The sequence below is a fragment of the Gambusia affinis genome, linkage group LG18 (genome assembly GCF_019740435.1).
Source record: "Gambusia affinis linkage group LG18, SWU_Gaff_1.0, whole genome shotgun sequence".
In the NCBI taxonomy this organism is placed as follows: domain Eukaryota; kingdom Metazoa; phylum Chordata; class Actinopteri; order Cyprinodontiformes; family Poeciliidae; genus Gambusia; species Gambusia affinis.
Window position 1 is genome coordinate 10816285 of NC_057885.1, and position 24299 is coordinate 10840583.

The 24299-nt window shown below is 38.5% G+C and overlaps 4 protein-coding genes across 7 annotated transcripts; 3 read left to right on the forward strand and 1 right to left on the reverse strand.

The window, feature by feature from the left end:
• Positions 1–282: 282 nt before the first annotated feature.
• On the reverse strand, positions 283–9025 carry tm4sf5 (transmembrane 4 L six family member 5). 2 transcript variants are annotated; one of them, XM_044097268.1, is made up of 6 exons: positions 8599–9025; positions 6702–6782; positions 5376–5515; positions 2428–2620; positions 2056–2106; positions 283–1038 (listed from the first exon to the last, which is right to left on the reverse strand). In XM_044097268.1, exons 1-5 carry the CDS (start codon positions 8770–8772, stop codon positions 2098–2100), a joined length of 597 nt encoding a protein of 198 aa, XP_043953203.1. In that variant the 5' UTR covers positions 8773–9025; the 3' UTR covers positions 283–1038; positions 2056–2097. The 2 variants fall into 2 exon arrangements, with proteins under 2 accessions (XP_043953203.1, XP_043953202.1); XM_044097267.1 differs by lacking the exon at positions 2056–2106 and having other exon boundaries at positions 8599–9020.
• Positions 9026–10987: 1962 nt separating this feature from the next.
• Positions 10988–13834, forward strand: LOC122820092 (transmembrane protein 272-like). The gene is made up of 5 exons (XM_044097269.1): positions 10988–11108; positions 11423–11515; positions 12208–12258; positions 12326–12514; positions 12983–13834. The coding sequence occupies exons 1-5, from the start codon at positions 11102–11104 to the stop codon at positions 13192–13194; spliced, it is 552 nt and encodes a 183-aa protein (XP_043953204.1). The 5' UTR covers positions 10988–11101; the 3' UTR covers positions 13195–13834.
• A 185-nt stretch (positions 13835–14019) lies between these two features.
• LOC122820093 (transmembrane protein 272-like) lies at positions 14020–17891 on the forward strand. Of its 2 annotated transcripts, XM_044097271.1 has the most exons (8): positions 14020–14091; positions 14642–14713; positions 15084–15176; positions 15612–15662; positions 15745–15948; positions 16099–16947; positions 17056–17172; positions 17265–17891. In XM_044097271.1, exons 2-6 carry the CDS (start codon positions 14707–14709, stop codon positions 16308–16310), a joined length of 567 nt encoding a protein of 188 aa, XP_043953206.1. In that variant the 5' UTR covers positions 14020–14091; positions 14642–14706; the 3' UTR covers positions 16311–16947; positions 17056–17172; positions 17265–17891. The 2 variants fall into 2 exon arrangements, with proteins under 2 accessions (XP_043953206.1, XP_043953205.1); XM_044097270.1 differs by lacking the exon at positions 14020–14091 and having other exon boundaries at positions 14466–14713.
• Positions 17892–19938: 2047 nt separating this feature from the next.
• On the forward strand, positions 19939–23876 carry LOC122820096 (claudin-15-like). 2 transcript variants are annotated; one of them, XM_044097272.1, is made up of 5 exons: positions 19939–20697; positions 20922–21086; positions 21305–21386; positions 21472–21579; positions 23404–23876. In XM_044097272.1, exons 1-5 carry the CDS (start codon positions 20481–20483, stop codon positions 23498–23500), a joined length of 669 nt encoding a protein of 222 aa, XP_043953207.1. In that variant the 5' UTR covers positions 19939–20480; the 3' UTR covers positions 23501–23876. The 2 variants fall into 2 exon arrangements, with proteins under 2 accessions (XP_043953207.1, XP_043953208.1); XM_044097273.1 differs by lacking the exon at positions 23404–23876 and adding an exon at positions 22977–23214.
• Positions 23877–24299: the final 423 nt, after the last annotated feature.

Sequence of the window (24299 nt, forward strand, 5' to 3'; positions counted from 1 at the left end):
ACTTGGTGGATTTCATCGTTCTGTTTGAGTAAAGACTTGGTGGATTTCATCTTTCTGTTTGAGTAAAGACTTGGTGGATTTCATCGTTCTATTTGAGTAAAGACTTGGTGGATTTCATCGTTCTGTTTGCTAATTGAGCTTCACTGTAAAACATGTTTGTTTTTCTTGAATACAGACCCAAACCTTTAGAAATGTTCCATTGGGTTTTGTCCTTGTTGTTTAATGTCTGCCTACGTTATGCATTATAGATCCGTCAGAAGGATGATCAAACGAAACATTAAAAAGGTTTATGGCTTTTTATTTGTTGAGGAATTATTTCAGCACTTGCGCTAATTTGTTCCATAACATCTTAGTTGGAAATAATAGGATGATCACAAACAATGAAGTTATTACAGTCTTCCTTCTCCCCCGAACAATTTACAGCTTTCGAAAAAAACAATTAATAGACCACTGCAAAATTATCAGTTTCTCTGATTTTACTCTTTATAGGTTTATGTTTGACTAAAATGAACATTGCTCCTTTATTTTATGAACTACTGACAATGTGTCTCTGAAGGCACAAGCAAAAATTTCGTATTTATTTTTGCAGAAGAAGACAAATGGTCAAAATAACAAAAAAAAGATGCAGTGCTTTCAGCCCTCAAATAATGCAAAGAAAACAAGCATTTAAAGCAGTTAAAATCTAAATGATTCTTGTGAGGTTTCAAGCATATGAATCCTTACCCAGTCATGTTCAGCTGATAAACATTGAGGCATGGAGCTAAACACAACAGTGTGCGAACACAGTTTCATTCTAACAAGTGGAGTTTTTTTTATTGGGCTCAGTAATTATCTGCCACCAGAACACAAGAGCAAAATAAAAAGTACAAAATGGAGTAAAAGGGTGGACATTTTTGGAAAGTGAAACAAATTAAAAGAAAACGAACATATTTTAAAGGTTACTCAGCAAAACATTTGAACCAAGAGTCACATTGCCAGAGGCGATGGACGGTCTCTGCAGGATTCTCTTCTTCTTCACCTTTATAGTCCACTTTCATTCTGCAACGGCACAAAAGTCACATGCTTATATATTTTTCTTTCCATTGACAGGCAGTTCAGGTTGTGAGCTGTTAATAAGTGTGAGCTCGGTGTTAATCTGTACCATTCTGATGGCTCGGCTCACTCATGAATGTTTTGACAGCTCACCAACATGCAGCCGCTGCTGGACGTCTCTGTGTGACGTTTTAGACACTAATGTCGGATCTGAAGGGTAATTGTTAATCTCGAAGTGGCGCAGACAGGTTTCCCTCAATATTTGACTTGTACGGAAAGAAATCCCTCTCGATACGTTCATTTTTGTCAGTATTTTGGAAGTACTATAAATTGAAATTAGACAATTTCATTCATATTTCTGAATTTGATGTTTGCGTTTCAAAAATGTTACTATCTTTATTAATGACTGACACATATGAAAGATGTGTCTTTCCACAATATTTTGCAATTTCAGACATATTCTTTTGCACACAGGAACAACTCCTACAGCAAAGACACTGTTTTTAAGTATCGATACCTTTGGAAAGCTTTATTTCTTACACAAAAGACTAACCTCTTCCTTCCCGTGTACTTATTATTTAATTTCCCTTTGTAATTAGGTCATTTTGATGAATACAGGAATAGGTAATCATAATAAATATCATTGATATTGATCATATATGATTTTTTTATCACTCGCTATTTTGAATTTTGTTGGTTCTGATCCTTTATGGACCGGTTGATTGTAATAGTTGTGGTGGTTTGCACAATTTCTTTTTGCAACAATGTGAATGCATTGTGTGCGTGCATAATTACAGATAAAAACACATTAGATCAATTATGATTCAGTGGCGTCGTCATCAAACAATTGCATGCATTTGAATTTCGGTTCAGAAGTGATTTAGAATCATGCTGACATGCTTGATTGAGCTACAGAAAATAAAACTGGACAAAAGTCTGAGACATTTCTTGCCTGCTTAATGTTTAATTTTGTTTGCTTTTATTGAAATTTGCAGCTAATTGATTTGTTGACATGGAACTCACCTGACAGGATGATCCTTTCAAAGCTTCATAATGTTTGTTTTTTTATTTTCTCTGTGTAAAACAGGGCAATAAATGGGAGCACGTCAGGTAACTGTTTCCTGTTTAGTGGAACAATTCCTGCCAATTCACACACAGAGTTAAGACTGATTCAAAACTCATACACCTGTTTTTCCTCTGTCTTGTTTCCCCTGATAAGAACTGAAAACTGTGATGACAAAAGTAAGAAATATACTCTAAGACTTTGCAGACCGGCGAGCCTTTTATAAGCTTCCACCGTCTCTGATACTCAGAAATGTTCTTCGTAAAGAACTCATTCCCATTCTTTCAAACCGATCCGGCTGTTTTGTTTGAGTTTGGATTCATTCGACTCACATCGCTGTCTTCCCGGCAGTCGCCGCAGATGCATCCGATGCAGCCGTTGACCACCTGGATGCCACAGAGCACGAGCTGCAGCAAGCCCATCCCCAGCAGTATGGAGAACAACACGATGTGCCACAGAACTATGTTTTCAGGCCTCTGGCATTCTGACCACAAGGTCTGGTCCCAAAGATAGCTGCTGTTACCCCTGAGAAAGAGAAGAGCGGAGGATTGTTCAGGATGCACAGCACTGACGCAGATATGTTTAATAGGTAAGATGGGGGAATCTTTTGGTCTTTTTTCTCCTTTTGGCAGAGGAAAAAGAGGGAAATGATTGAGTTAGAAACCATGTTTTATTTTCATGAAACAAAAAGAGATGTATGTAGAGGAAAAGTAAGAAACTAGCATAGCATAAGTTTTTCCAGTCTACGTTAAACCACAGTTTGAAAGACTTTAAAATGACAACTCCTTACTGTGTTTTCCATCTTGACCACATAACTGGAAAATTATTTATGTTCAAGAATATTTTGAGAGAGAAGTATCAAAATGATTTTTTTTTTCATTTAGAGTGAAATCCTAAAGAAGTTCTTGTCAGATCACAACGTTCTTATTGAAGTTCAGTCAGGATATATATCAGCACTATTACATCAGAAATGAATTACATTATGAACCCTTAAACAAAAAACAGCACTGTGACATGTTATTAGTTTATTCAGTCAAATTATTTGACTCGATGTTGAAACCTTTTGATTCTGTAGCAAGTATTGAAATTCTTGTAAACAAGTATAATTGTTTTTTGACTGACAGCACAGAGTGCAGAAAACAATACTTTACATCCACTTACAGTATTTAGGTGGAGGCTCATTGCTCAGTTTAGATGTATCCTGTGCAGCTTTAACAGGATTTTTAGATAGTAAAGATAAGGTCAATACAAATGTTATCAGTTTAAGATACAATCATGTGTAATCTAGCACGGCATCCAGTAATGCCATTTGTTTTTCTAGTCTCCGATTGGCTGTAGCCTCCAAGTACTGAAGTAAGGAAGATTGTAGATGTTAGCTTATGTGACATCTACAGACATCTACAGTTAGCTACAGAATGTAGCTAACATCTACATTCTGTAGATGTTAGCTACATTCTGTAGATGTTCTGTAGATGTACATTCTGTAGCTACAGAATGTAGCTAACATCTACATGTAGCTAACATGTAGATGTTAGCTACAGGTAACTACAGCTACAGATAACTGTAAATGTTAGCTACAGTTGTCTATTGCTAACATTTACAGCTAACATCTATCTGTAGATGTTAGCTAACATCGGTTAACATCTATTTGTTAGCTAACTGTAGCTACTATAGTTAGCTAACATCTAACTGTAGTAGCTGTTAACACCGTGTAAACCAACTTGGCAGCTTATTAATGCATATAAAAGTACATTTATTGTTTGAACTATAAAGATAGGCAATTATGAGCATTTTTATAAGGGCTTTAAGTATTAGCTAGTAGTTGCATAGCCCATGTGAACACTGGAGTTCCACTAATTTAAAGGCTTAGTAAAGTTTGTGATAGTAGGACTTAAAATACTTTTTCCTTATAGCCTACTCCTCCTAAGCAACCAGTTTGCATTCAGGTGTCGTCTAATGGTTATTTTGGAGACTTGGAGACTCTTTTGTAAATGTTGAACTTCGGCCACTTTTCACCCTCTCCTGACGCTGTGCGTAGCATCAAGATAAACTTATTCCTCCTTGCCCAGCATCGTCACAGTTCCAACTCCTTAATTATTCCTCTGGTTGTACATGTGGTCAACTTTATACACGCAGCGATTTCTGTTTAGTCATTTCCCGACTCGTGAAGATCAACACAAAGTTGATTTACTTAAATGCCATGTTTTCTTCACCATGAGATATTGAAAAGTAGTAACAACTAATGACATTAATGATCAATAGAGTTATGCATACTTCAAAAGATACTTTGGTTACATCTGTTTTGTACCAGTGGTTAGATTTGGTATCAGCAATTTTGGTCAAATTTGTCATTTATGTTGTTTATTTTTATTCCCATACTGCAATTGCAGTTTATATTTTTCTAAGAATTTCACTGTCAGATTTTGCTGCTGAATTAAAACATAAATTCATTTTAACACACACAATGTTGCCAAGAAACATGGAGAGAGTCTAAAATTAAACGACACCAGTTATCTGTGCAAACAAACGATTATATCTTGTGATCAGAAGGTCTCAGTTCTTGTTTTTTCCATGTTGTCCTTTTTGGTTTGAGATAAAAGTACAGCGTCACAGAGAGCGCTGCCGAGGATCCTGTGCTGGCTAAACCAAAAACAAAGAAAGAGGAAACTGGGGTTTTCTGGAGGAAGCACAAGTGGAGGCTAAATTATAACACCCTTCCATAAATTGCGTAATAAACTGTGATGGCTTTTAAACAGCTGGCAGCCTGCCGTAATTATTGCACTTCATTTTTGCTTGACAGCTTCAATTTCCTGATCAGGTGTGTTAAATCATATCTGCTTGTGAAATTAACCACTGATGCCAATCATGTTATTACTGGGCGGATCTTGTATGAACTCATTCTTTATTGGCCGCCAAGGACGCAAAGATAAACAGTATTTAGATTATAAATTTTCATTTCATATTTGTGGATGTAAAGAGCAGAACGCGTGCATTTCAATACTGTTTGTTTGAGATTTTGAGCGCATCTCAAATAGAAGTTGTTGACTTAGAAAAGAAATCATTGTCTTGGTGCGCCTCCTGCTGGATGTTAAAAGTATTGCATTTAAAACTATTTCCAAGAAGAACTCAAACGGTCCTTTGTCTGATAACCGATCAGACCACTGAGATAGCAGAACAATGAATAACCGCACATGGAAATATGCAGCTATCGCTTCTCAAGGCCCCAAAGTTGCAGCAGTTATTAGTGGAAATGACACGGCAGGATGGGAGCAACACTCACGTGCCCAAGTCCTCAAAGGGGTATTTCCAATTGCCATTAACCTCACACTTAGGTCCCACCGCCAACGCAGCCGAGGCCACGCTGGTGCAGTAAATCCCCCCGAGCAGACCAAAGGCAGAGGAAAAGACTGAGTTCAGCATCTGAAAGAGACATGAGATATCCATAGAAGCAACAATTAGGACTTGAGAGACGTTTTTGTTGTTGGTAAATTAAGATATATAACTAAAGAACCTGGCAAATGAAATCTGGGAGTGAAATGCTGGATTTAACAGAGGGTGTACTCTCTTTTTCTAATGAATGTTGTTTCATGGGATTTCATTTTCACAGCAAAAGTTTAACTGGATTTGGAAAAGTTTATTTTTTCTTCATCGTTGGTTTGAAAGCAGTATTTTACATGGGCAATATTTCCATCTGCAGAACAAGAAAGACATAAAAGTACTTATAGTTAAAAAAAAATAATGTTACAAACCCTGTTTTAGACTGCTGCTAACTTGTCAGACTGGTGGGCTCCAGTGCTTTAATTATTATTTATTTATTTGTTTATATCTAGTCATTTTGAACTGATCACTCTTAGGTACATATATATATATATAACATATTACAAATTGTGTATTTATTATCTAAGATGCAGTAGCTTTCAATAAATAAGTCATTTCCCCTTTGGGATCAATAAAATATATTCTTTTCTACTCTATTCTATTCTATTCTATTCTTGATAAATGAGAAGAAGTGCTGTAAAAATTAATGACGTAGTATCAGTTCTTCCATCCATCCATCCATTTTCTTTACACCCTTCTTCCCTAAATGGGGTCGGGAGGGTTGCTGGTGTCTATCTCCAGCTACGTCCCAGGCGAGAGGCGGGGTTCACCCTGGACAGGTCGCCAGTCTGTCGCAGGGCAACACAAAGACATACAAGACAAACAACCATGCACACACACACCTAGGGAGAATTTAGAGAAACCAATTAACCTGACAGTCATGTTTTTGGACTGTGGGAGGAAGCCGGAGAACCTGGAGAGAACCCACCATGCACAGGGAGAACATGCAAACTCCATGCAGAAAGATCCCTGGCCGGGAATCGAACCCAGGACCTTCTTGCTGCAAGGCAACAGCTCTACCAACTGCGCCACTGTGCAGCCCAGTATCAGTTCTTGAATAGTCTATTTAGAAAAAGATAATACCTGAAGAAAATGATGCGAAAAGTGAAGGTAATGTATTCCTCTAAAGGTGCAACTGAATGTTACTTGGTTGTAAATATGCTGCATCATTTTTTCCAGTCCCCACAATAACACCCACTGTGTTTCCTTTTCAAACAGCTCCACTCACCCTGCAGCGATTGCCACAGCAACCTTGTCCACAGCAACCCTTGCCCCCGGCCCTGATAGCTGAGCAGCTCGGGCACAGCATCTATAAAGGTACAAAAAACAGAAGATCATCAGTGTTATTGAACTGAAGATGGGATTCATGACAAAAGAAACGTTCAGTGTGTCGTGCAATACTTATGTTGCCTCCTAAATGCTAGACTCCACACCTTCAATCTGTTTTATGACTGAAACACGTCGTTAGGTTTAGGTTTACATCACAAATAGGGCTTGATGTTCACTTGTGATGACAAAAGCTTAAACTACGAGATTAAATTTTATGCCAACACAAAACAGGCCCCAGTAAATGCATAAGACTGTGTTCTTATCTCCTTGGGCAAATATTTGTGAATCCTGAAGCCAGTTGTGTCTAACTGGGCCCGACGTCCACAGTTAGCGGTATCAAAGGAAAAGGGATTGAACTTCCTGGTCTTTGTCTCACATGTTTTTATCATGTGGGGAAAAACAGCAGCTAGAGGGGGCACTCGTTGCTTTACTGGATTAAATATTTATAAATGATCTAGATAACCTCTGAATGCTGAGATAATGTCCATAAACATTCACAGACTGACGCTTTTCTGTGGGTATGTTTCAGTTTTCTATAAGCAGATTCATTAGTAACACTGACCTTCAACAGCTTTATAATAACTAAACTTTATGTTCAAAACTCACAAAAACTGAAGTTTTCCATCAGAAGAAACTTCTGGAACAATCACATATAATATAATATAATATTATATTATATTATATTATATTATATTATATTATATTATATTATATTATATTATATTATATTATATTATATTATGTTATGTTATGTTATGTTATATTATATTATATAATATTATATTATATTATATTATATTATATTATATTATATTATATTATATTATATTATATTATAAAGCTATAGTTGTAATTGCATAATATTTTTGTTACTTTTGCATGAACTTGTTCAAATGAAACTGAACTAAAATGAACTTGAAAAGTTCACATTTTTGAAAAAGCAAATAAATTAACAGTTTATCTTAAACTATTAATTTAATACTAAACTGTTAGCATAGGGAAATACTAACAGTTTATCTTAGTTTTTCCCTTATATTCAAACTTACATATTCTTACTTTGCTTCAACAGTCATTTAGATTTCCTGTTCATAATTTATTTAATGTCAATAAATTTAGAACATAGAAAAAAGGAAACACCTCAGAAATGCAGACTTGATGTTGATTTTTTACAGAAAATTTGCTGTGGGTTTTGGTCCAAACATTTTAGAAAGACTTGTAATATTTTCATCTTTTCTGTCATAAATCTCAGAGATTTGGCATTTTCATTTCACATGAAAAGTAACTTTTGTTAACAGTAAATATGGCAAAATAAATATAAGAATGTTGATTCTCAGACTTTGTTAAACTACAAGAAATTCCACATTTTGAATTTGGCTTCCATCAATTCCTTATATGGGAAAAATTTTCCCTCTTCTTTTTGATTAAGGTCCCGCTTGCTTAACGATCTTCTTTTCAATAGTTTTTCTGCTTGTTCCTTTGTTTAAATGCTTTTGGATTTTTCATGTTTTCAAACTAAGGTATTTGACAGTGCAAGGATGTATTGGATTACGATTTTCCTACAATGAAACCTAAATGTGGCAACGATCAGAAAGGTTTTAAAAGGAAAAAATTACTACAAATGACCAAAAACAGAAAACAGGGTTAAGGCACTAAAACGATCGTCTACTTAGAGGAATAACTCCTCATTATTCTATCAGGCTCCTCAGTAAAACTCCATAAAAGCAGGACATTTGAATTTACAAGTTTACACAAGAACAAGTTAAAGACCCAATAAAAAAAAACAAAATGAAACTCACAAAGAGGCCTCCGCCGATGATCCCCCCCATGAGCCAGACCTGCAGGGTGATCTGGTTACTTTCCAGCTTCTCCCCATTGGGGAAGAAAAGCAGCAGGTTGGAGATCATGCAGATGAAGGCCGACGGCAGCAGTATCAGGCCCACCAGGCGGGCACACTTTCCAGTACAACACATCCTGTCAGAGTCCTCGAACTGTCCGCTCGCTCTCTCTCTCCTCTGATGGCCTCGTCAAGCTGAATGCGAGCGAAGGAAAAGTGATTTGGACCATAAAAGGCTGTGAACGAGAGAGGCGATCGGCGCCGACTCTGACGAGGCGAAAGTCAAACACAGCGAGTGACGGTTACAGCAGGAAGGGAACAAAGGCCAAGAGTCAGTGCAGCTACCCCAATCTAATCAGATACGTTCACCTGCCTGATAGTTGATAACGCAAAAATAAACATGAAAACACTCGGAGGAGGTTAGGTGAACATGAAGAACAACTCATTATGTTATTACTGCCGATGTGCCTTTGAGACACGCTGAGCTTGTTATCGCTCAGGCGTTCGATCTGTGTGTCGATACACACCCATATGTGGGTTTGGTGCCTTAATAAGTGATTGTTTTCTAAAGACGGCACCCAACAAAACCCAAAAACTAAGCTTTTCAATAGCGAAATGTGAAATATTTCATTAATGAAGAATTTGGACAGATGCAAACATTTAGTTAGGAATGCAACAAGGTGATCATTACGGATTTAAAACTCAATATGTGACTTTAGTCGTTAATTGTTCATCAGTGGTACCGTTGATATGCTGCTCTAGAAATCTGCTCTATGCTCTTTGGTCTGCAGCCACTTCTATAATTCTGTGCTATTTTTCCCCTTTAAAACATCAAATGTTCAGCTCTGTTGGGATATGTCACGTATTTATGGCTTTTATACCTTTTTAAACTTTTTCTAAATTATACGTTTTCCAATAAACATACATGGAGGATTCAATAACTTCAGGCTCTTCAAAAGCCACAATCTCTGTTTTCAATTGGTGACAAACGTCAAGCGGATAATGATTTACACGATGTAAGCGAGTTTAAGGTCCAGATATTTTGACGTCACACCTTCTGCTGGTTAACGCCTGTTCTTGCGATCGGCTCTGCTGGGTGTTATAAACTCTCCAGTTGGTTCTGGGTCGTCCCACGGCGTCTCGTCCCAGTGGGACGGGTCCAGGTGAGGCGATCCGGGAGAATCCTGATCCGATGCCAGAATCACCTCAACTGACTGGTTCCTCGAGTTATAGAGTAAAGACAAAAATAGTACTGAAGTTGGAACTTCAACATGTTTTTACTCAAGTAAAAGTAAAAAGTAGTCATCCAAGAAATTATTATTAACATCATCAGACAGAACGAAACATGAAATTATGCAAAAACGTTGGTAATTTAGAGCCCCAAATGAAAATAACTCATAAATAACACAATTTCAAAATAGCAAAATCAGGCAAAAGACAAAAGAAAATTCCAGATCAATTTATTTCAACATAAAACTTATGAAATTTTAACAACAACTGCAGGCTTATGTCTGTGTCTGGAGATTTTTTGGGGTCAAACCAAGACCGTCCATCATTCAGTGAAGTTCCTCACAGTGCGTAGAGCCTCCAGACATTTTACTCAAGTTAGGGTAGCGATACTTAGTCATAAAGTTACTCAAGTAAAAATAAATAAAAATACAGCGTAGTAGACATACTCCTTGCACGTTTTTTTTCCCCCAAAAAGTTTCTGAAGTAAACATAACTGGTTACAACCCAACTCTGCTACTTTCGAGGTGAGAAGCAGTGGCTCTAGTCCAAGCCTCCAGACAAGCTGTGGCCTCTTGTATCTCTGATACAGAACAGTAAAGACACCCCACAATAATTCTAGAAGCTAAGATGGTCTCTCAATAAATCTCTATTTGCTGATCAGGATGTGTCTGATCCATTTCAGGCATTTATTTATTTATTCCCCATCCAAAGATGGCAGTGCCTCCCTTTCTCCCATTGAGGACCATTGCTTTAGACTTGGAGTTGGTGCCAGAGATCCTTAATGTAACTAGTTATTCTGTCTACAGAGATCATGAACAGAATTGGGAACAAAGAGCAAATCCTGTAAGAGTTCAAAAGTCACTAAGAGTTAATCTCTTATTACTGTAATGCCAGGATGCTGAACCAAACTTTCTCTCTGATTGGTTGTTCACTGACCAAACAGCGTTTTGTTAAGGCCTCAAAGTATCAAGGCACAACAATGCAATCTGTTTGTTTACTTCTTAATGGATGACGTCTGTTCAAATGTTAAAGGTTCTCAGTAAATTCTTTTACTTTTACTTTCCCTTTTTTTCCACTTTCATTGTTTGCCAGCCTATCGAAAGAGAAATAAAACCAAGCAGACAAAATAAAACAGCTGATGGAGGAAATCCCCATTTGTTCTTGACAGCTTTTATGTGTGTAACGTGAATCATCTGAGCAGTCTGACTCAGAGGAAAGACGTGTTGTTGGAACAAATGGCAGGTAAGAGAAATATTTAAACTTATCGAACAGATGCCGCATATTTAGCCACGAGGAATCCTGATAGAGGAATCAATCCTCCAGGACTGAACATGGCCATTGAAGGTTGTTTGAAGTGTAAAAGTTTTTCAGAAAAAGTCGAACTGACATCTACAGATAGAGTATCAGTTTCTGCATTGCTGTATAGTTTAGCATATTTCACTTTATTCTGTGTAAGAATGTTACATTATATTCAAGTACACAGAATTAAGAAAGCAAGTCATGCTGTTTAATGAAATCAGGACCCCATTACAACTAATAAACACGTCCATCCTTAGCGCCATCTACAGGCCATCCGGTGACAGTAACTGTTGGAACCGCGTGGAGGCTTCAGCTGGTCCGTCCACCACCAACACCCCCAAGACTGTTAGGTGAGCAGAGCGTCACAGTTTATGAGCCAAGGCTTCAACATATATATATAAATATATATATATATGTATATATATATTTATTATCTGCCTTCTAACTCTGTTTAAGGATATGATCTTGGATGTGCAACAGATGATTTTGTTTTGCTGTAAATTCTGCTTGCATAAAGGGTTTTTTTTTTTGGAAACATTGATATCCCCCAGCGCCCCGTACATTTCTAGTTAGTCTGCCCAGTAACCTCTGAATACTCAAAACAATCTGGCTATGAACACAAATGAAACTGCTTTCACTTCGCAGAAGGGAGTTCATCCGAAAAAGATTGAAAATGAGTTTTATTCAACCAAGGATCTTGTTTAAATGGCAATTTAATTCAGTTGAATTTTGAAAAACAAGAATGACGTGCTTTTTTTGCCCATTATTCAGAAATGGCACGTTAAAAGTAATTTCTACCTTCCTCAAGCTTTATTTGCGTTACTGCCATCAAACCGTTCAAATTATTTCTGGCCAGCTTTTTGCATTTCTTGCTGGTATTTTTGACAACTCCAAAGACACAAATATTGATTTAGGTCAACAGAAATACCTAATCCCAATTTGTAGATTACTTGTTCCCTTGCTCCCCATTATTTCTACTATTAACAGTATTGTTATAATAGTAACTCCAACTAAGTGAAAAATAACGTCCTGACTCTTACAGCTACAGCTACAGTGATACAGGTCGTCCTCACGGCGGCTCGAGTGATCTTCGGTTGGTAAACTCCTTCTGCAGCATTCAAGCTTGATGGTCACTTTCTGAACTCACCATGTGCCCACAGGTCTTGTGTATTTCCAGGACTGTCCTCAGCAGCCGAACATCCCTAAATATCTTCTAGGAATAGCTCTGTTCCCCCTGCTGGCTGCGCTTCTGACGAAAGATGCTGCCCGACCACAAGAGCGTCCCAGTTGCCTCAAAGCCTGTTTGCGGTGCTTTCTGTGCCTGTTTATGTTTGCTTGGCTCCTATTAGGTACTGAGAAAAACCATAGAAACGTTTCTTAAGCACTTTACAGTTTATTTCAAAACTTACTTCTTTTGCTCTGGGCCGTTGTGACACGTTGAGGTCTGGTTAAATGTGGAGTTCCTCAGGGATCCGCAACACCTCCGTCCTGTTCTTATTTTACATGTTGCCCTTTGGAGTCATTCCTTAAAGATTCATTTTATGTCTGTGCAAATGGCATGGAAATATATCTGGGATTAAAAAGGAGTTCTGAAATAAATAAATCAAATTTGTAGTACTTGCTCACTCTGTAGAAAGCCAGTTTACTCTGTTCCATCTAATACTATGTTTTTATATATATACTTCTTTTTGTTTGTTTTTGTTTTTTTACTATTTTGGTCCAACTTGTCTGATTTAAAAAGGTGCTGTATGGATACAGTAAACCTGACATGTTACTGGATCTAACTTTATAATTTTGTCTCATTTATCCACCTCCAGGTGCCGTGTGGGTTTTTGCCGTCTACCAGCCAAACTATGACCCCTTCGCTGCTGACGGCCTCTACTGTAATAAAACGCTGTACACGTTTGCTTTCTGGAACGCCGTACTGGAGACTTTTGGGTTTGTCGCCATCCTGGCTAAACTCTGCAAAGGACTGGTGTGTTATGTGAACTTGAGTCCAGTGGACGCAGATTTTTACAGGAATGTCTGAGGTTCCGTTTGACTGCTTGCAAAGAAACTATAAAATGTTATTGATGTTAAAAAAAAGTCTAAAATACACTTTAGTAAAAATGGTTGTATAACTTTGACTGACAAAGAAAAAAAACATCCTTGCTTTTAGTCTTTTGTGATTGTTATATTTATCTATTGAGTAAAGAACAGAAAACATGACAAAAATACTTTTTAATTTTTTTAAGAAAACTGTATTGCTGTCACATGTCATCCTCACATGCTGCATCCTGAAGTTTTAAAATTCAGGCTCTGCAGCCAGATGACAAACACAGAGTTGATCTGGTTTCTCATTAAAAAGATTCTCCCTGTATGTTTTCAGCAACCTGAAATTTTATATTTGCAACTGTCTGTTACATCCATACTCTACATATGCAGGTCAGTAGAACAATGTCACCTTTGTGATCTTGTAAATAATCAATGCAACCTTTATTGAACAATTGAAATATTGAAGGAGTTTGATAAATCTTGCTTAATGAAGGTTTTTGACTTTCAATGCCGTCCATCCATCCATCTGTCCCGTCTTGTCATTTTCTCTGCACCTGTTGATTCCTAATAATTCAAAAATCTGAGCCTTTTTTTGGGAATTGTGTTGGATTTAGCTGAACATTTTTCTATCTTAAATAAAAAACAAACAGTGGATTAAAACTGAAGTATGTGAGTGAAATTCTTTTTGAATGTTAGCGAGAACACTAGCAGCTCAGTTTCTGTTGGTTCCCATTTGCAAGTTGTGTGAATGGCGACACTTGTGATCAGCCATTAACGTGGAGGCTAAATTGTGCCGCTGTCACCATGGAAACCAAGTCGGCTCCCACAAGGCAGTCAGTTCTCTGCATGTCGTTTACTCTGCTTGTGTAAATAAGATTGACAACATTAACAGGTTTGCAGTTTAATTTCTATTACGACATTAAGTACGTCCTTAATAACTCCCTGAATGTTCTTACTACAATGTGGCTAAATAAAAATATAAAGTTTCAGTAAAGATTAATGCTAAGGTTAAGTGACTGAACTACCTGTAGCAATCAATTTAAACATGTGGGAGTGTTTCATTCCCACGTATACTCTGGAAACACGTGTACTAGTTTCCAGAGTATATGTGCCATAAAATATCAAGTAAAACTATTTCTCTACATTCACTTCATGTGGACTATAAAGCTTTAGGTCTATATGTTTTGTGGAGGAAAATTGTTTTACTAAAAGAGTAAATGACCTTCCGTACGGTAGTTATTGGCTTTTTATGAAAGACCTCTGAGTAAAAATTCAACCTCTCAATAAAACCGCAGGCTCAGACTGCATTGTTTTGGTTTTACTTTCTATTTTAACCCCATCTAACCTTGTTGAAGATACCTATTTTTTCAAAACTGGCTCGTCAAGTTACAGTAAGCAAACGCAAGCAGCTCATGGAAGAATTCCCCTTTTGTGTTTGACAGGAATCGAGCGCAACTTGAACTTTCTGAGCAGCCAGATTTGGAGAAAGGAAGTCCTCTCCGTGTAAATGGCAGGTAAGTGGATCATTTTACAGTTTCCTAAAAAATATGTTGAAATGTGAGGTCGGGCAGAAGAGATGCATCTGTAGTGGGAGTGGGATGTGGTACAAGCATAGATTAGTAATGTTGTAGTTGTTGGCTTGTTCTGTTAAAAATGACACAAGGTGTTTTCTCTAAAGCCAAGGCTCTCTATGGAGAGAAATCCAATGATTGCATAGATGTCCTGAGCCTAAATGTCAATTATTTTTACACTAAATTCCTATAGACATAGAGAAAAGCTTAGCATCATGCATTATTTACATGGGTAGAGACAGTGTTCTCTATACACTTTTTGCTGATTTTTAATTCAACTGAACATTAAAAAAAATAATAATCTGTTGCTTAGCTCCATCTGCAGGCCGTCCAGTGACAGTAACTGTTGGAACCGTTTGGAAGCTTCAGTTGAACCCGTCACCGCCAACGCCCATCAGACTGTCAGGTGATCGATTATCAGTTATCAGTCCAGCTTCCCCAGGATAGTTCAGTACAGAGCAGCTGCACTTTTTTTAAAGCAGTAAGGATGGGACACTGTGTAGTTCCTATATTCATCAATCAATGTTCAGAGGCCACTTGTCAATGCAGAGTCCCAGTGGGTGGGGTGAACCACACCCACCGGTTCTCCAGTGGGTATTAGATGGCCGAACTTCAGACTGGTGGCCAGTCTGTCATTTGTTACGACTCTAACTGATCCCCACAAATATCCAACCTTAAAACTATCATTAACAGAGAAAACCCATCTTCTGACTGAAGTGAAACTGCTGTCAATATAAACACACTGCACTCATAAACTCTTTTAGTCACAACCACATCAACGTCTAAAGTAGAGCTTATTCGGGTGAGTCCTAACGGAAGCATTCCTGTTTGATGATTGCAGTTGGAGCTGTAATCACCTGGATTTGCCTCACTGTGACTCGAGTGGCCTTTGGTTGGTAAACTCCTTTTTTTCCAGTAACATTTTGTCTTGCTGTCTTCGAACAATACGTCCTGACCTCGCCATCTGTCGACAGGCGTTGTGTATTTCAGGGACTGCCCTCAGCAGCCCAACATTCCCAACTATCTGCTGGGGTTGGCTTTGATTCCCCTGCTCATGATTCCTTTCGTGACTCTGCCCGGTGAGAGCTATGCCGCTCAAACAAGAGAACGTCCCACAGGTTTCAAAGCTTGCATGGAGGGTTTCATTGGCCTGCTTATCTTCGTATGGTCTCTTTTAGGTAAGGACGGAAGAATTGGTGAAAATACTACCAAATATTGAATCCAAGCAGGTCTTTGTGAGTGCGTTGTTGCACATGTTGACACTGTGCAGGTTTATTTATGAATGAACAAAAACTCCTTACAGTGTTTGTCTCCCATGTACTCTCTAGGTGATGTGTGGGTTTTCTCGGTCTATCAACCAAACTATGACCCCTCTGCTGCTGATGGTTTTTACTGTAATAAAACCCTGTACACGTTTGCCTTCTGGAACGCCGTATTTGAGACGTTTGGATTTGGAGTCCTCCTGGCCAAGTTCTGCAAAGGAATGCTGTGCTATGTGATCATGAGTCCAGTAGACAGAGATTTTTACGGGAATGTATGAGGTATTGTAAGGATAATGTATGCTTTTATTTATGTAAACAAAAAATGTTGTGTTTTGTATCTGAGAAACTAATATATTGATCTTGATCATCGTTGTGTCACTCTATGCAACGTGAATATAAATTAAACACATTTTTAGTGAACTTACAAGGCTGACAATTACTTGGTGAAAACAAAGGTGGATTAAATCAATTCAAAATAAATTAGTCAACGTGGACACATGTCAAAATTACACAGACTGAAAAAACATTAAACTGCAAATGTGAGGCTCCCAAATTGGATTTTCCAAAGAGTCACCAAAGAGGATTTGATTGTTGCAATGCCAAATAAAGATGTTTCTACTTAAAGACGTTTCAGAACCACTACTGCTTTGGACGATTCATTTTCAGTTTGAACGGGACTCCCCCATCTGATCCTATCAGAAACATGTGGACGTTGTCATCGCTGATCAGCCAATCAGGTGGAAGGTAGTGCAGCCGTGCACATGAGAACCAGCTCAGGTCAGCCACCAGAAAAAACTAAATCTCTAAAACATTAACAGTTCATTTGTCCATCACGTGGTAGTTCAGCTTTAGACGGACAAACTGTCCAGAACAGTCCATCTAACAAAGTGAGAGACCAATCTGCTACTATGACAGGTACGTCCATGGAGTTTCATCTCTTTAAAAACTCTCTTATTAGCCATGTGGCTCTCTTTAAATACAGTATTTGTTTCGTTAAAGGCTAATCCTGTATTTTCTGCTCAGATAAAGTGACAGAGCTGGTCTCAAAGTGCCTACAGGCCCGGGACTTGGCGTACTGTCCCTACAGCCGCTTCCCTGTCGGTGCTGCTCTTTTAACAGCAGATGGCGCCATTGTCACAGGTAGGAAACAAACAGGTGGCTCCAACAAAAAATCGCGTAAATACTGTGTCCAACCTGCTGTATTGTGATAATCTTCTTTCTCTCCTTTTAAGCTGTAATCTCTCCAACTATACCTCACGTGCCTCGTTCACCTCACGTCTGATCTCCATCTACTTTGATCGTGGCAGATTTGATTTGTTTTCACAATTTTAGGTGATTTCTCTAAAAATCCCCCCAGGAATATGAAAAGCCTTGAAGTACATCCGTACTCTCCTGAGGAACTAATGTTGTTTTTATTTTCTATTTTCCATCACTGCTTTGGTGTATCTCGAATGTTTGGTTTAATTTTTTAACTTTATGTGTCATTAAAGAAAAGGGATTCTCAAAATAGATTAAATATCCCTCCAAAAATCTGGTGCAATAATTATTGAGCAGTTCAGAGCAGACTCTGTTTAAACATTTATTTGCACACTTTTCCATGATGCTCCTCTTCATCACATGTTCATCCTATGTCCCTTTGCGTGGTCCGTTCCTGGAAAGCTAATTTGCCAAAGCATTATATTTTTCACCTTTTGTCACACTTCTGCCTCAATGTATTATTTATTTGGTTTTATTGCGATGGACCATCAATAAGTAATGCACAATTAGAAAGAGGAAGCCAAAGGATAAATGGTTATATCATTGTTCAGTTTGTGCCACCGGCTCTCAAGTTTATGCAGGTCTGGACTTTGACTAGGTCATTCCAAAGCGACAACATGTTTTGATCTAAAACGTGACGGCTGCACGTTAAGGCTCTTTTTCCTGTTGAGAGGTGAAATCTAATCTCAAACCTTGTGTTTGAAAACCTCCATTGTGTGAGGATTTGAGTTTTTCTTTGTGTTTATTTTAGGTTTCTGTGTCTATTGGCGTGAGAAAACATGTGAGTCTCTGTGTTGTCTACTTTTATAACCTAACAATTACAGGGGTGGGCACTCTTGGTCCTGGAGGGCTGGTGTCCTGCAACTCTTAGATGTCTCCCTGGTCCAACACACCTAAACCCAACAGCTGAATCACCTCCCAAGTGCAGTCAGGTTCTCCAGAGTCCTGCTAATGACCTCATTATTTGACTCAGGTGTGTTGAAGAAGAGATACATCTAAACATTGCAGGACACCGGCCCTCGAGGATCAGGAGTGCCCACCCCTGACCTAACATTAAAAAAAAAGTAAATAAAAAATTAAACTGTGGGAACAATCTAGAGGTCGACAGCCAGCCCACCCTGGTTGGGTTGTTTTCTGTTTTTTTTTTTTTTTTCTTGATACGTTACAAGTTCTTCCGACTGTTTCTGCATTTCTGAGATTTCTAAAAATGACTAAAATTGGTGTGAATAATTTTACAGTTTAATTTGTGGACTATAATTCGCACATTTACATTCAACTATTAGTTAAGAGTTTGGAAAACTCTTCTTTTTAAAATACATTTAAAGGCAGTAAATATGTTTCGAGCCCAAATGTGAGGGAAAAGCTAAAACATCAAGCAAATAAAAGTATCCATAGAGCAAATCCAGAAAACTCTCGAAACCCATTTTTATGAATGAATCTTGAATCTTGAACATCCTCAACATTCGCAGCAAGAGATGACTGACGTAAAGTAATTTTAGAAACCTGTGTGTTCCTGGTTCTGTGTGTTTTGTTCTCTACTCTTTGTTGTTCTGTTTGATCTCTTTTACCTTTTTATTCAGTTGTTGGATTCCTAGAAGCTTTAGTCCAGAGCAGAAGCGATAATTATCAGACATTTCTAGGAACGGTCAGTTGTTTAATCTTTTTTTTTTTTTTTTTTTTAAACACATTACATTTGTGACGTCAAGAATGCTCTGGGGATTTCTAAAAAAGAAAAAGAAAAGTTCCTCCCTGAAACTTGGCCTGGCCTATTTTAGATCTTTGTTGTTTAGCTTTAAACAAATTAATTTGCCCCTTTATGAATTCTCTCCCTTTTACCAGGTTGACAGCTCTGTCTCAACTGCAGGCTAAGATTTATCTTAAATATTATCAGCTGGGCCAACTTACAGCATTCAGAGGATTTGCCAGCGCTGATCCAGAGGCCCTCATTAATGAGGTCCAACAAACACAGAAGCTTTGCGATAAACTGGAGAACTGTGAACTTTTTGTCTCTGCATGGCTGCTTGTTAACCCTTGAGATTATTCCAGATAGATGTTGATGTTGTCGCCCTGCGTTCTTGTTTTTTTTTTTTTTTTTTTTTTTGGGGGGGGTGAGGTTGTCTCAAATAACCACGAAAACAGTTCAAATCATCAGTCCAGTTTATTAAAGCCAAATAAGTGATAACATTGTTTAGGATCAACAGAGAAACGGTTTACAGTTACAGCGCTGGTCTACTGCTATACGTCCTTGAGGGACGACACTGAATGGCCCCGGACAATAGCTTTTGATTCCTTTTAGCTCCTAGATAAGCTACGCCCTAAAGAGAGTGTTCCCCTGTGATGCAATTTTCATACCCGTACCTGTGTGTGTGTGGGTGTGTGCGTGTGTGTGAGGGGGAGAGTGGGACAGTGGGTAGTGGGAGGAGATACCGCCAGTCATATAAATGATTACAGTGAACCCTCGTCTTTCGCGGGGGTTGCGTTCCGAAAAGGACTCGTGATAGGCGAAATCCGTGAAGTAGTTACCTTTATTTTTATTTTTTTTTACAATTATTATACAGCATAATTAAATACTCTACAAAGAACCAAACCTGTTTTCAGGCCCAAACTTTTTTTTTTACAAATAGAACGCTTTCTTACAAATAACTAATAGTCATTTTAATCACCAATACGAAGTACAATAGGACAAATTGTGACTCGCGTATTTCACTGTCCCTCTGACTGTGACGCTGCGGCTTCACTCCGCTCTCCAGTGTCTTTTTCTTCTGATGCCTGTGGTGCAGATGTGTTTTTTCGAAAGAAGAATATAGTTGTCGGTAGTAATTGTTGCTCTTTTTTTTTTCTTCTGGGCAAAAACATTTACCAAAATTTTCCAAGCTGTATTACGTATTTTTAAATAGGCTACTGAACCGATATCCGCACACAGGTAGAGAAGAAGCGCGGAGACTGTTTAGCCAATCAGGACGCAGAACGCAATACGCTGTGAAAAATAGCTGCACATAAAAATCCGCGAGGCCGTGAAAGGTGAACCGCGTTATAGCGAGGGTTCACTGTAGACATATCTGAGGATCCAGACACATTTCACAGAGGTTATTGTCAACTCAACGGAGGGTCTCGATTTCGGAGCTAAGACTTGGATCTGGGTTCTATCATTTTTCTTTCGATTATCTGAAAGTTGGACCGAAGAAACGGTCATGAATCCAAATGTGGAAGTAGTGGCTGTGATTCTGGGGTTCATCGGATGGGTGCTGATCGGGGTCACGCTGCATAATCCTTGCTGGAAGGAGTCCACCGACGACGGGAGCGTCATCACCACCTCCAACATCTACGAGAATCTGTGGATGTCCTGCGCCACGGATTCAACCGGGATCTATGACTGCAAGGAGTTTCCATCAGTGCTTGCCTTGAATGGTAAGTTTTAAAAAAAATCTACAACAAAAGATGTTAACAAGAGACTTTATATATAAATATATATTTATTCTACCAACTCAAATAACCAGGGACTTTACCTTGAAGGATCTATAAAAATGATTTATATGATGAGAAGTGGAGGTTAAATGATAAGAAGAAGATTTTGTAAGGTGTGAGGAGATTACAAACTTAATTTGCTCTTTTTTCCTGGTTTATTCCTCCAGATTATATCCAAGCCTGCCGTGCCCTGATGATTGCGTCCATACCGTTCGGCACCTTTGGCCTGGTGGGGTCCCTGGTCGGAATCAAGTGTTCAAAAGCAGGGGGAGAAAACTATGTTCTCAAAGGGAGGATTGCCGGCACCGCCGGGGTTCTATTCATCCTGCAAGGTAAGAAAACAGATTCAAGAACGTCCATCAGGGAAGCTTGCTGATGATTACGACTTGCTGATGCACAAAGATAAAGAAACTTCTCTAAAGGGACAATAAATCATGATATGGTTTTATTGCACATTTAAATCATTCCTCCATAAATTTTTCACTGGGTTCCTTAAAGAACCGGGTTAAACGGACTGGCAGCTTTCTAGCATTTTGATTTCTATCAAAAGGTCTTTGCACCATGGTCTCGGTGTCGTGGTACGCCTTCAACATCACCCAGGAGTTCTTTGACCCCTTCTATCCGGGAATCAAGTAAGAATCAGCAGTAAAACTGCTTAAAGTTGCACAGCAGAGCTTTTAGTAAGACGTCAGCTGACCGTTTGTCTCGCCGCTTCAGGTATGAAATAGGAGAAGGACTTTACATCGGCTGGTGCTCGGCCTTGCTCGCCATCACCGGAGGAGTCTGTCTCTCCTGCTCCTGCAAAGTGGGCACAAAGGAAAAATAGTGAGTTCCCATCCATGTTGTGTTGTGTCTGCCAAATGCACGGTTACAGTTTGACGAGGCCACGTTGTTGATTAACCGTAATTAATCAAAGTCTTTGGTTTAGCAATCAGAGCTACTGGAAACCCTGCAGACTGATTTTGTCTTGAGGTGGAAATACTAGGAAGAGGTCAGGGGTCAGCAACTTGTTCGGTCCAAAAAGCATTTTGTGACATAGATCCTCCTTGACTCTTAAGAAAAAGATAACTAATCTGGCTCTTAAAAAAATGTTTAAAAAATGTGTTCACTGTTGAAAAAAGCATACATTTTATACTAAAACAAGGTTAAATAAATCACCCAGATTTCACCTGAGTGAAAAGCAGCCGAAATGGGTTTTCTCCATAGGGTGGCTGGGCTCTCCCTTAGAGGTAGGGTGAGCCACTGCTCTCTCAGAGTAGAGCCGCTGCTCCTTCATGTCAAGAGGAGCCAGTTGAGGTGGCTTGGGCATCTGGTCAGGCTGCCTCCTGGACGCCTCCCTGGTGAGGTGTTCTTGGCACGTCTGGGAGGAGGCCCCGGGGAAGACCCAGGACACGCTGGAGGGACTATGTCTCTCGGCTGGCCTGGGAACGCCTTGGGATTCCTCCGGAGGAGCTGGTGGAAGTGGCTGGGGAGAGGGAAGTCTGGTCCTCCCTTCTGAAGCTGCTACCCCCGCGACCCGACCCCGGACAGGCGGAAGAACATGGATGTATGGACTTTAAAGGACTTGCCTAAAAACATTAGTTCGACCATTAGTGCCATCTGAAATGGAAATTGTAGACATATTATTGAATCAGACACATGGACTGATTAATTTAACATTTAATGTAACCTTGTTATTTAAAAGAAGAGGGCTAATTTCTTTCTAATTTTTGGTAAAGTTTATGAGGTGGAAAAAGAGCCATAAGTAGCTCTAGACTCCTGGTTCAGGCGAAAAATAAAGATTCAAGCATGCACTTGGTTTTAAACTGTTTGACTTTAGCGCCATCTAGTGTTGCAATAAAAACAGTGACAACGAGCCTGTATGCATCGCATAAAATAGTATTTACAAATACAGCAGCAAAAGAAATCCAAGGAATTTATGTTATTGGTGTAACCTTAGAAGGTTCACTTTATCAGGAAATTGTTATAAATACATTAAAAAACTGAAATTTTGACATTAACATATGAAAAATCAACCCTAAGAGGCAAAAACATTGTATTTTATGCTGGCAAAGTTTGTTTCCTTTTGAATCCAAATCAGTCAGAACCAATCAGGTTCTGCTATTGCAAAGTAATTAATGAAGTAATCATCAATAAAATAATTAAACAACTTAAGTTTGAAAAATTGTATGTGAATGGAGAGAAGAGAAGTTTGACAATCAAACCCCTCACCATGTTTGCAGAAACCCAGACAGCACATCAGGTCAAAACCTTATGCAAAGTATCAGGCACAGTGGTGGAAGAGTGATGACAAGGGACATGATGCAATCTTAGAGTCACTCATGAAATTCTCTGTATGCCAAACCATATTTAGAGCTAAATATGGGGCAATCCAAAGTTTGGCATTTTGGATTTCTTTCTGGTAAATTAATAATACATTTGTTTATGTTTGTGTTTGCATTTACCTTTATTTTAAGATCCAGAGAAGAGCAAGACCAAGACTAGTTGATGCATCAACATATAATATAAAAACTGAAAGTGAACCTTTTGACATGACTGTCTCTGATATCAAAAGAGAGAACCAGAGTGTACATTTATTTTTCTTACAGTGCATTACTCTCAACTATCAACTGTGTTTTGTTGTTGTTTTTTTGTTGTTTTTTTTTGCAGTCCTATGCGTTACACTGACAGAGGAACAGCATACTCTGGAGTTGCACCAAGCAGAAGTGCTGCAACCATCACTTATGGACAAATCGCTTACATCTGAGCAGGACGGCATTTTTCTGACATCTTCTCCCTTTTTATTCTTGTACATAAATCATTCAGGTTTTTTTACCTTAACTCTTTGCTGTGAACTTGCACCATTTGCTTACTGTTGGCAGTAACTGTAATGTATATAGTCACAATTTCTGATGAATTTCCTGTATAAATCATTATTAAGGCCGACGATATAAACACTGTACAGAGCTGTTTCGCTTCTCTCTCTGCCACAACACAGACTGAGTCATTTTACAATTTCTGTTTGTATTTCACTGATGAAATCAGCATGTGGGCATTTACCAAAACAATAAATTATGCTTTGATCTTCATGAACAAGCACAGATATTTATGCGGTAAAAATAGAGCTGATTCAGGTTTTATTTGTGTTGTATGTACAGTTTTGTAATGTACCGTTAGGAGAGGATGGAGAACAATTGTTTTGTTTCAATTATATTGTTTTTTTTTACTATCAAAGACAATAAAATATGTGTAAAAGTGAAAACTGGAGTTTGACTTGATGTTTTTGTAATCACAAAATATTGTGAGTCTAATATTTTTTTTAATAAAAATATTTTCCTGTATACTTCCCATCATTGGATCTGTCCTTACTAACAGATGTACCAATTTCTGCTTTGATTCAAGCTCACCTGACCTCATTCTCAGAGAATTTATGAACAACTAAGAGAATGAAATGAAACACCAAAACCAATGTCCTCCTCCACAGAATCATAGAACCACACTGCATTCATTCAGTATTTATGTAAAAGGAGCTCTAACCGCTTCCCTGTCTTTGCTGCTCTTTTAAC